Source organism: Bufo bufo, chromosome 4 (genome assembly GCF_905171765.1).
Source record: "Bufo bufo chromosome 4, aBufBuf1.1, whole genome shotgun sequence".
NCBI lineage: Eukaryota > Metazoa > Chordata > Amphibia > Anura > Bufonidae > Bufo > Bufo bufo.
Genome location: NC_053392.1, coordinates 87,215,139 through 87,227,931, shown reverse-complemented (window position 1 = coordinate 87,227,931; position 12,793 = coordinate 87,215,139). Strand labels below are relative to the sequence as shown.

Below are 12,793 nucleotides of genomic sequence, written 5' to 3'. Positions count from 1 at the left end.
AGATTGCGGCACAACTAACTGTAACTCTATCTGCTGCCATTAAAGAGGTCCTGCGTGGACATTACCCTTATCGTTTACCTCCAGGGGACAGGACTGTGTCCTGGTCATGTAATGGACACAGGGAGCAAGGCTCGTTACACTGCAGTTATGTCATACCTCCCAACCATCCCGGATCTGGCGGCACAGTCCCAGATTTCAGTGACTGTCCCGCAGTCCTGGTACAGGGGAGGTATGCCCCGCTTTCAGGCAGCTGTCCCTGCATCCATAGGAAGCAGAGACAGCTGCCTGTAATGATGAAGCAGATAACGGTCGGCTCCCTGCTTTATCATTCCTCCCCCTGCCGACTCTCCACACTGCAGGTGTGTGCGGGGGGCAGGGCCGGCTGTCAGCCTCGGCTCCTCCACAGACCAGAGCAGCCGATGTATCCTGCTGCTGCTAGGAACAAGGTGAGTATGTGGAGTTTTTTTATTTTTTTTTACCTGCCTGTGAAGAGGTCACAATGCTGGGCATAATTATGTAAGGGGGCACAGCTGGGCATAATTCTGTGAGGGTGCACAACTGGGCATAATTCTGTGAAGGGGCACAATGCTGGGCATAACCTATGAAGGGGGTACAGCTGGGCATAATCCTGTGAAGAGGCACAGCTGGGCATATTACTCTGAGGGGGCACAGCTGGGCATAATTCTGTGAGGGTGCACAGCTGGGCATAATTCTGTGAGGGTGCACAGCTGGGCATAATTCTGTGAAGCGGCACAATGCTGGGCATAACCTATGAAGGGGGCACAGCTGGGCATAATCCTGTGAAGGGGCACAGCTGGGCATAATTCTGTGAGGGGGCACAGCTGGGTATTATTCTGTGAGGGGGCACAGCTAGACATAACTACTGTGAGGGGGCACATATCTGGCCATAACCTGTGAAGGTGGCACAATGTGGGCATAAATACTGTGTGGTGGCATAAAGAGGGAATAATTACTATGTGGGGGCATTTAGGGGACTGGCTGGGATTAGGTGTTTACTTATGTTTTGGGCGGAGTTAAAGGCGTGGCCTAATGCTGAAATAATTTCCCGCACATGGTGACCCTCTTCCTTCTTGTATGGTTATGTCCATTACATGTGCTAGTAGTGTATATTGAGGGTAGCTGCCTCTCGAGCACTCCCCACCCACCTGCCCAGGGCTTCTGAGCAGAGTATAAATGTAGCTGGTTCCAACACCGCCCTGAACATTGTAGACTTAGGTTAGGCCCAGGAGAGGCAGTTTGTTAGTGTTAGGGGCACCTCTGCGGAAGGCACCTTGATGCTGGTAGATGGGCACGGCACACGTTTGATCAAGAATGTGCACAAAGAGCTTCTATTTTTCTCATGTATAGTAGGTATAATGCCACTTAATTCAGAATAACCCCTACTCCCTAGTTTCACTGTTTGTATGTGTAATGTTTTTTTGTTTGCTTATTACATGACCAGGACACAGTTTTATCCACTGCAAGTGAACAATGAAGGTTTCCATTCAATGTCGGCAAGCAGAAATCATGAAAACTACAAACAACTGATCCACAAAGTATATGAGACCACAGCACAGCTTTCTATGACACACATGAGCTTTATTTGCTGATCCTGATCCGCGGCCTTGGAGCCTCTATGTGGCGACCACAGACGCCTGCATTTAAACGCTGCTGCCAATCACCCCCAGACGGCGCCTGGACTCATTTCTGTGTCTTCCCTGTGGAATTTGAGAACCATTTATCATATACTGAATGGACCTGACCATTATAAAGAGCAAAGAAAGTTGGCGCCATTTTACCAAACCTGTTACACCAGGAGTAATTACAGTAACATTTCCCTAGATGTCGCTGTTCTGGTCATTCAAGGAGGAAGAAGCTGCGGCATTGTGTCTGGGAGGAGGCGTGGCTTGTGGGCAGGTCTGGTCATGTGACGCGTCACGCTCCTCCTCTCCCGGAGCCGGCTCCGACACCTGGGTAGGGTTCTGTGAGTGTTCTCATTGCTGTTTATGGATCTAGAGGCCGTGTCACTGAGCAGCGGCTGCCGGGATCGTCCGCAGGATGTGCGGGGGGCACCGGGGTCACTTCTCTGTAGGCAGACTAAGGGGGGGATCACTAAGCTCACTACTGCCCCCTGCTGTGACACAGACTAATCACGTGCACTTATATATCATTTGGTCTCCAGCTGTTGTGAAACTACAACTCCTAGCAGGCCTGGAGAGCCACAGAATGATAGGAGTTGTACTTTCACAACAACTTGTGAGATCGCTCATAGTAGTGTCTTTGCACTTTACGGACTCGTTCAGGCTAGAGATGTAAAACTCGCCCGATTTGGAATCAGGAATATCTCGGACTGCGTTCCGTTTGTCCGTTTTGTTTCCATTTTTTAGAACTGTCAAAAAAAATAAAAATGTCCGTCCAGAGTCTCCTAGCAACCATCAAGCTGTTTTAGTAAGAACCTCGTGTGCGGAAGATCTGGGCAGTCTATTAAGAGGGGCACGCCCCGTTTCCCTTTCCGCTGTCCACGCGTCAGCAGATTTTTGGTGTAATGTGCGCCATGTCGGTAAATGGGTCCGACCACGATGCTCCCGCCGCTTCCTGCACAGGCCTTGCCCACTTTTATTTTTTAACAAAAAGTTGCGAAAGCGAACTTGAGACAAAATTTGTGCCTTATCTACACTAAAAATCTTGTGTAGAACTTGAATACGTGACCCCCGTTGACTTTAATGGGGTTCTCTGAGATTTTAATAATATCCTTAGTAGAGGTCATCAGTGTCTGATCAGTGGGGGTCCGACATCTGCTGCGGCCTCTTCCTGGGCCTGTGATGTCATGCTCATCGGTCATATGGCCTCCGTGCAGCTCAGTCCTATTTAAAGGGGTTGTCTCATCTCTGACAATGGGGCATATCGCTAGGATATGCCCCCATTATAAGTGCGGTTCCTGCCGCTGGGACCTGCACCTATATCGAGAACAGAGCTCCGAAAGTGGCGGAGGACACACTGCGCATGCACAGCCGCCCTTCTTTAATTTTCTATGGGGCCACCGAAAATAGCTGAGCACTGGCTCGGCTATTTCTGTCTGGCCCATAGAAGTGAATGGGAGCGGTGGCCGCTCATGCGCGGTGTGCTCCCTTTCACTTCTATGGGGAGAATTCTTGGTGGTGGCCGGACCGGAGTCCTCCGGCCACCACCTTCCTATAAGACAATGGGGGCATATCCTAGCGATATGCCCCCATTGTCTGAGATGAAAATAGAATACCCCTTTAAATGAATAGGTCTGAGCTGCAATACCACGTACAGCCACTATACAATGAACGGTGCTGTGCTTTGTGAGCTGCAAATCTCCTGGAGCGTTAACCGCTGATCGGCGGGAGGTGTCAGACCCCTGCCGGTCTCCTGAGGAGAGCCCATCAATATGAAAATACCGGAGAACCCCTTCAAGGTTCAGTGTTGTGTCCCTTCTACACTCACACAGATGTGGAATTCTCTCGAGCCGTGCGGACTCTCATGCAGAAAAAACGCACGGCAATACAGTACCAGCGAAGGGAATGAGATTTGATAGGTCGCAGGTCACTTTACACGTATTTTCTGCGTGAAATTTGAAATGCCATGGATTTTAAAATGTCAATTATGTGTGTGATTCTGCACGTTATATGTCGCGGTTTTCCCCATACGTCAGTGGGGTTGTTAAAATAGAAAATCCACGCTAAAAACTGCAATTGAGGGCTCATGCACATGAACGTATTTTTTGTCCGTGTCATTCCTTTTTTTTTTGCCCGTATGCGGAACCATTCATTTCAATCGGAAATGATTCTGCGCGCATTCCGTATCCGTATGTCCGCAAGTGCATTCTGCAAAAAAATAGAACATGTCCTATTCTTGTCCGTTTTGCGGACAAGGACAGGCGTTGTTACAATGGATCCGCAAAAAAAAACAAATGTCCTCCATTTTCTTTGCGGATCCGTGTTTTGTGGGCCGCAGTACAAGAACGGTTGTGTGCGTGAGCCCTAATAGTGTGGATTTCTGTGCGGTTTTGAGGCGTTTTCTCTGCACACAGATACACCACGTGTGCAGTGGTCCTATAGTCCTCACATGGTATATCCTGTGACATGGCCGCCGCGGTACTTCACATAGGAATACGTGGTACCGTGGCTACTGTGCCGTTATTAATCCCCATCTTCTGTGTCTTGTAGATTTCCACGTTGATTCTCAAGATGATTTCTTATCCCCGTGTCCTCCTCTTTGGAGATTCGATCACTCAGGTAAGGAGATTTTCCGCTCGCTTGCATCCGCAGTCTTCCCGCTGAGGTGATGAAAAGTGCTGAGACGTCGCTTCAGCGTATAAATGGCGTCCCTATAGAGACATCACCGCGGATTATCTGAGCTCTGGCATCCCACAATGCACTGCTCTCTGGCAATGGATATCTATTCAATGCCTGCCTCAACAGACAAGACATCCCCTTTCAGTATGGACATAGCCGCAATTCATTTAAATGGGCGCCAACAAGAGGTTCACTGGGGAATTTAGACTCTGGACCTGGAGGGATTGGTTTTATATAAAAGTATTTATCCTTAGAGTTTTCATCTGTGTCATGTTATCAATACTTTGCACAGAAATGGAGTTTCCCTTTAAGCTGCGACCTTCAGGCGATTTTAATACATTTAAAGGGGTTATGCCCCAAAAAATATTCAGCTTTTTTTAAACCAGCACCTGGATCTGAATACTTTTGTAATTGCATTTAATTAAAAATTTAGTATAGCCACTGAGCTAATGAAATCTATATGTAAAGCGCCACCTGCTGTTTGTTCTTTTTCTTATTTCTTGTCCACCTAAGGTAGTCACACATGCTCAGTTTAAATCTTCAACTGCCACCGACCATATCTTTTGTTAGAAGCTGTGGCAGTTAAAGAGAGAGAGCTGCAGCAGAAAGGACATGCCCCTGAGCTGTGATAGGGAGAGAGCTGCAGCAGAAAGGACATGCCCCTGAGCTGTGGTAGGGAGAGAGCTGCAGCAGAAAGGACACACCCTGAGCTGTGATAGGGAGAGAGTTGCAGCAGGAAGGACACACCTCCTGTACTGTGATAGGGAGAGAGCTGCAGCAGGAAGGACACACCTCCTGTGCTGTGATAGGGAGAGAGCTGCAGCAGGAAGGACACACACCCTGAGCTGTGATAGGGAGAGAGCTGCAGCAGGAAGGACACACCTCCTGTGCTGTGATAGGGAGAGAGCTGCAGCAGGAAGGACACACCCTCTCATCTACCAGCCTGAAGATAATCTAGCAGAGCAATGAATGTAGAGATCTCTGGATCCATGTGAGGTACAGGGCTGATTTTCATTTTGTGCATTAATCATGGGATAACCCCTTTAAGTCATCTGTAAGATAGCTGCACACACGCTTCCATCAAATCCCTGGCTAGTCCCAGCTTTATACAACATATTGGGGTTCAGTTACAAAACTTGTACGCCATTTTTGTGGCATACTACAGTTGCAGATTTGTGCCCAGTCCGCATTTTGTGGCTTTTTATGTTTCTTACTGGACCAGCACAGCCGGACACATTTACAATCCCAGCTGAAATCAGAACATGTGACAAATCTATCAAGAGGCCTCCACCTCTTAAAGGGGTTTTCTAGGAATTTGGTATTGACTGCCTGTTCTCAGGACAGGTCATCAATATCAGATTGTGGGGCTCCGACACCCGATCAGCTGGTGGTCTGACTCCTGACACCCCGTTGATCAGCTGTTTAGCGGTTTGAAGAGACCGCGGTGCTCTGATGAGTACAGCGCCGTACATTGTATAGTGGCTGTGCTTGGTATTGAAGCTCAGCCCCATTCACTTCTATGGGACTGAGCTTCACGGAGGCCACGTGACCGATGAACGTGGTGTCTCTGGCCTAGGAGGAGGACGCAGCACTACCTAGAGCACTGTGGTCTCCTTAAATAGCTGATTTGTGGGGGTGTTAGGAGCCAGACCCCCAGCGATAAGATAAAGATAGCCTTCAAACCCTTCTAATAAATGTACTGCATCTTACTTCAGTGGACTTTTTACTAAAAGTGGTATTGGAAACATCAGCCTTTAGTAAATGACCCCCCCCCCCCCCAGAACTGGAATCTGGAATTTTAACAAACCAGGGTTAATAAATATTCATTTTTTGTCTTTTAGTTTGCCTTTGAAACAAATGGTTGGGGGGCTACGCTAGCTAATAAGCTTGTGCGGTGAGTACAGCCCAGTTTCCACAGGACAGAAAGGGGAAGGTTGTTGTTATTACCGGATCACCGCTCCCCCCCAGTGCAGCGTGCACCATATTCACCATGTATAATGTGTGGTTTTTCCTTTTTTTTTTTTTTGCAGAAAATGTGACGTCCTGAACCGTGGCCTGTCAGGTTACAACACCAGATGGGCTAAACAGATCCTACCAAAACTCATCCCTGACGGTGCCCGTGCCAGTGCCGCAGACATTGCTGCCGTTACCATTTTCTTTGGCGCTAATGACAGTTCTATAAGAGGTAAATGTACTTTGTGCTAAATCATATTTATAAGGGCTCTGCTATCACAGCACACTGTGCTTTATTAGGATGTATGGACGTCACAGGGGGGGAGAACTCCGCACCGTGGAGTGGTGGATGTACTAGAGGACTGGGCGCGGGTGCTGCAGGGAGATGTGCGTTTTACCGCTCAAACCGGTGTCTCTTGACCAGTTGCGTAACTAGAACTGACTGGGTCCTACAGCAGATTTTAAAATGCCATCCCCAACCCCACCCCCAGTCCCCTTAATGCAGACCTCAGACCAAACCCCAAAAATGACCTCTCTTCTCCTCCTGTGACACTACTCTGTGACCTGACGTCGCCCAGCAGCAGGTAATACTGTGCTCCTACACATGCTACGTCCTGTCCTGAAGCTGTGTGCTGCAAGGGCGTCCAGAGAAGAAGACCAGGGAGTGGTGAGTAATGCCAAGAGCACTATACTCACCGCTCCCTGCGTCCTGAAAATAAATCCATTTGTCCTCCTCCTGGGCCCGTTCCTGAGTTCTGGCCTTGTAGCAGCCGCTTCCATGGTGGCTACGCCCCTGCTCTTGACCTCCATGGGTCAGCAGTGTACTGTACACAGAGTCCAGATTCCTGTGTAGGGGTTAAAGTGTGAAGACTAGGGGGGCTACTTAGATAACGCTCTTAGGAGTAGTCAGTCCAAAGACAAATCTGTTCAGTAGACACAGTGGACCCCCATCTGCTTTGTTACAATGTGCTGTCACCTGAAGCCTGGAGGGGTTGGTTGTGATCCAAACTGAGGAACCATCCAGATATCTTGCTTGTGACCCTTTAAAATTTACATTGTAAACTGCTGGGTCAGGGCATGGCGGCAGTGGCCGACTGGGAACCTAAAGTGGCCCTGGAAAAAAAACCTAAAAGTGGCCCCATGTTGTAAGTGGGTCCCGATTGACGAGGGGTCCGAGCAGCAGAAGTAAGCAGGGCCAACAATACCAGCACATTACCCAGCAGAACCAAATACCACAGAGCAGCACAAAATACCGCCACCCCGGCCACAGTATTCAACTGCATCACTGTCCTGATTCAGTTGAATTCAGAAGAACACCTCGTACCTGATGCTCCTTGCATTGATTAAGGCTTTCTGCACACGAATGTGTGCGCCCAGTTGCCGTATTGGGGACCGCATTTGCGGATCCGCAATACACGGGTGCCGTTCCGTGGGCATTCCGCATCATGGATGCAGACCCATTCACGGAATGGTGCGTAATGGAAGCACAGAACGGAACCCTACGGGAGCACTACGGTAGTGCTTCCGTGGGGTTTCGTCCCGTACTTCCGTTTCACAAAAAGATAGAACATGTCCTATCTTTTTGCGGAACGGCCGGATCGCGGACCCATTAAAGTGAATGGGTCCGCGATCTGCTGCAGCTGCCCCGCGAACGGTGTTCGTGCATTGCGGCCTGCGTTTTGCGGTCCGCAGCACGACCACGGGGGGCGCACACGTTCGTGTTTGCAGGAGGCCCAGTGCTGAGAGTATCAGATTGTTTTGTACCTGGCCGGTGGCCTGCGGCGGGCATCGGCCCACCTGGAAATTTCCCTGTAGGGTCTATGGCCAATCCGCCGCTGTATCGAGGTATGTAACATACATACGGTTTTTATACATTTTCTGTCACACTTGTCCTTAAAGGAACGGTACATCCAGTGAATGTAAAGACTCTTCTGGTCATGATACAGCTACACATGGTCTGCTCTGCATTATAAGTCATCACCTGAGGGTTCAGAAGGTCAGATATCCTGAAGCCTCTCCCACCAGAAGATATAAAGGTTTATTGGGTGACAGTGGGTGGTCCGGTCGGTTAGCCAGCCATTTGATGCCAGAAGCCTCTCCTGCTTTACCTAGAATGGATTGCCCACCATTCCCCCGACCTTTTTGTGTCGGAGGTTATTGTACAGCGCTGTGTTTTTACGCTGCTGTAGAATTAGCCCTGCACGAGGGCTTCCTCCTGTAAACTCTGTATTATTCACCCTGCCAGACTCTGCCTGCAGGTAATGAGGGCTCCCCCTGCTGGCCACATCCCCACGCCGGGAATTACACACAATTACTTTTCATTTTCTTTTCATTTCACCTCCTTTCACATAGAGCAAAACCCTCAGCAGCACGTCCCGCTGGAAGAATACGCAGAGAATCTGAGAAGCATGGTCCAGTATTTGAAGAGCGTCAATATCAAGGAGGAGAAAATCGTTCTGATCGCGCCGCCGCCGATCCACGAACCGTCTTGGGAAAAACATTGCTTCATGAAAGGTAACAGCATCAGGATCACACTGCTGGGTGCGGCAGAAATTGTCCTGAGATGTGGAGGAACACAAGCTGTGACTGAGAGGAATAGTCACATCTGACTGGGGGAAGAAGGTGCAGACGGCCTTACATGTATTGCCGAGGTTCCAGATTTTTCGTATAGTCGCGAGGTTCCCTGCAGGTTCTTTCCCCAAAGGAAATAATTAAACGTGCATTGCAGACGTGTAGCCCTGGCAGCGTCGGGCTCAGGATACTCGGATCTTCGGTTCAGTCGGTGTAACCTGGTGGTGAAGCTTGTTTCTGCTCTCATAAACTGGCCCTATACTACTAGCAAGTGATTGGAATAATCTGCTGTATTTTACGGACTATAAAATGCACCCAACTATAAGGTGCACACCAGGAGTAGACAACACAAAGTTTATTTTCTACATGCACAAACACAGGACTGCTAAATCACACAACAAACACAGCTCTGCTAAATCACACAACAAACACAACCCTGCTACATGCACACAACAAACACAGCCCTGCTACATGCACACAACAAACACAGCCCTGCTGCATGCACACAACAAACACAGCCCTGCTGCATGCACACAACAAACACAGCCCTGCTGCATGCACACAACAAACACAGGGATGCTACATGCACACAACAAACACAGGGATGCTACATGCACACAACAAACACAGCACTGCTACATGCACACCACAAACACAGCTCTGCTACATGCACACCACAAACACAGCCCTGCTACATGCACACCACAAACACAGCCCTGCTACATGCACACCACAAACAGCCCTGCTACATGCACACCACAAACACAGCCCTGCTACATGCACACAACAAACACAGCCCTGCTACATGCACACAACAAACACAGCCCTGCTACATGCACACTACAAACACAGCCCTGCTACATGCACCCAGCAAACACAGCCCTGCTACATGCACACCACAAACACAGCCCTTCTACATGCACACCACAAACACAGCCCTGCTGCATGCACACAACAAACACAGGGATGCTACATGCACACCACAAACACAGCCCTGCTACATGCACACAACAAACACAGCCCTGCTACATGCACACCACAAACAGCCCTGTTACATGCACACCGCAAACACAGCCCTGCTACATGCACACCGCAAACACAGCCCTGCTACATGCACACCGCAAACACAGCCCTGCTACATGCACACCGCAAACACAGCCCTGCTACATGCACACCGCAAACACAGCCCTGCTACATGCACACCGCAAACACAGCCCTGCTACATGCACACCGCAAACACAGCCCTGCTACATGCACACCGCAAACACAGCCCTGCTACATGCACACCGCAAACACAGTTCTGCAACCCCGTTTACAGCAGCGATGTGGCGTCCTGCTGCTCTTGATTACAGATGTGACGAGAATTACAGAACCTTTATATTTTGCCTGCACTAATATCTCTCTCCGTTCTCCCATTATACAGGATACAAACTAAATCGTCTGAACGCTGTGACCGAGGCGTATGCCAGGGCCTGTGCCCAGGTTGGCAATGAGTATGGAGCGGATGTTGTGGATTTGTGGACGCTGATGCAGGAAGGTGGCTCGGTAAGAGGAATCGTGGTCTCATTAATGACAGTTTAGGAATCAGGACTTTATGTCATCTGTGTACATATAGCAACTGACACCCTGGACCCCTTCGATCAGCAGTTTGAGAAGGCTCCTGTGCTCACAGTAGTGCCACAGCATACCCTAGGCCATGTGACGTTATGTTCATCGGTCACGTGGCTTAGGAGCAGCTCAGTCCCTTAGAAATGAATGGGGCTGAGTGCAATACCAAGCACAGCCACTGTATAATGGACAGCGCTGTGCTTGGTCAGCCGAGAGAAGGCTATGGAGCTACAGCAAGCGCTGGTGCCTTCTCAAACAGCTGACCAGCGGTGGTCCCAGGTGTCGGATCCCCATCAATCAGATACTGATGACCTATCCAGAGGACAGGTCATCAGTATAAAAATCCTAGAAAACCCCTTTAATATGCCAGACCCTTCAGTCCTTGAGGAGATATCCTGTACAAAAAAAGAGCAAGGATTTAACAAGGTAAAAAAATATCATTTTATTTATTATAAATCACATGAACATTACAGGTGAGACTCAAAAGGGACTTGAGGAGATATCCACCAGAGGTGTCTGGCAGTGTCTTTCTTCCCTCTACTATTCACAGCACATGCATGCTCAGCCAAGCATGCATGTGTATGGGGGAATAGGGAGAGAGAGAGCTGTCGGCCATATACTACTTCGGCAAACCGTTATCTCGTTTATAATAATCCCAGTAAAACAGGTTGTCGCCTGCTGGCTGTCGAGGGTACGGCACCTAAATAGGGTACATTTGCATGAGGCAGATTTATTGCAGAAATGTCTGCAACTGAAAATCAGTTCTGTACATCTGGATGGGGTGGCTTCAGCAGCATGTGCACTGAACTCTGCAAACCTGACTCTGAGCAAGTGTAAAATACAGCTGATCTATGACAATAGAGTTCAATCTGACAAGTGCGGGGATTTTCTGCAACAAGTCTCCCACGTGTGAATTAATCTCTGGAAAGTAGGATTTATGTCCATATTAAGCCTCCATGTAATCAGTATATGCTGAACTCACCATGAATATTCACTAAGGGCTGATTCACACGACCATGCTCAGTCCAGAAAACATGGTCCATGTGTCAGCCGCATCTCCTGGACCAACTACAGAGACCCTGTTCTAGTCCAATCTGATCGTGGGTCTATTGTGCTGTACTCACATGATGATGTGTACAATAGACCCGCAATCAGATAGGAACTGACTGTATTGGGTCAGAGGAGCCGCGGTTGGTCCGGGGGATGCAGCTGACACACAGTCATGTATCCTGGACCGGGCAGGGTCGTGTAAGTCAGCCCTGAATGGAAATCCAAAAACAGCTCCACCTCTGTCAATGGGTTGTGTCTGTTCTTGCAGCTCAGCTCCACTGAACTCAATGAGGCAAAGCTGCAGTACCGTGCATAACCTGTGGACGGGGGGGTGCTGTTTTTGGATGAAATCAGCCAGATTTTTTTTTAAATCCTGAACAACCTCTTTAAACATAGAAAACACTTTTTTATTTCCTGGCAGCAGAATATGTGGTTTATTGTCACTTGGTATGGGAGGTGGTTTGTATGGAGGATGTGGTGGCTTTTATTTCAGGAATACTCCACAGTGTGATCCTCATATGATCTGATATAGAACCCATCACGACTTGTAACTGGTTCTTGTGTTCATTCCAGGACTACACAGTGTATTTGTCAGATGGGCTCCATTTATCAGAAGAAGGCAACCAATTCCTGGAGTCCAAGCTGTGGCCTCTCTTGGAGAAGAAGTTGGGGACCCTGCCTTTTATCTTACCTTATTGGAACGATGTGGACAATAATAACCCAGAATCCTCTCTTTTCCAAAACCTCACCGAAAAGAAAGACTAGTGATCCGCTTCACCAAACCAGGTTCTACCTTAGAACTAGGGATATAGGGGTGTCCAATGCTGCATTTGTGGACAGGATCACCCTCCATGGTTACAGAACATACAGTCTACATGGACGACGTTATAGCTTCAGAAGTATTCATGTAGCCTGTTACATACACTAGACTTCTCTAATATGAAGTGGTATGCAAAAGTTTGGGCACCACTGGTCAAAATTACTGTTACTGTGAACAGTTAAGCAAGTTGGAGATGAAGTGATCTCCAAAAGGCATAAAGTTAAAGATGACACATTCCCTTTGTATTTTAAGCAAAAACAATATTTTTTTTATTTTCATCATTTACATTTTCAAAATAACAAAAACTGAAAAGGTCCCGAAGCAAAAGTTTGGGCACCCTGCATGGTTAGTACCTGGTAGCACCCCCTTTGGCAAGTAGCACAACTTACAAATGCTTTTTGTAGCCAGCCTGGAGTCTTTCAATTCTTATTTAAGGGATTTTCATCCACTCTTTCTTGCAAACGTCTTCCAG

The 12,793-nt window shown here is 48.4% G+C and overlaps 1 protein-coding gene across 1 annotated transcript; it reads left to right on the top strand.

The window, feature by feature from the left end:
• Positions 1–1,908: 1,908 nt before the first annotated feature.
• On the top strand, positions 1,909–12,569 carry LOC120997416 (isoamyl acetate-hydrolyzing esterase 1 homolog). Its single transcript, XM_040427496.1, has 7 exons — positions 1,909–1,974; positions 4,191–4,259; positions 6,161–6,213; positions 6,350–6,504; positions 8,625–8,786; positions 10,267–10,388; positions 12,075–12,569. The coding sequence occupies exons 2-7, from the start codon at positions 4,212–4,214 to the stop codon at positions 12,264–12,266; spliced, it is 732 nt and encodes a 243-aa protein (XP_040283430.1). The 5' UTR covers positions 1,909–1,974; positions 4,191–4,211; the 3' UTR covers positions 12,267–12,569.
• The last annotated feature ends 224 nt before the right edge of the window (positions 12,570–12,793 follow it).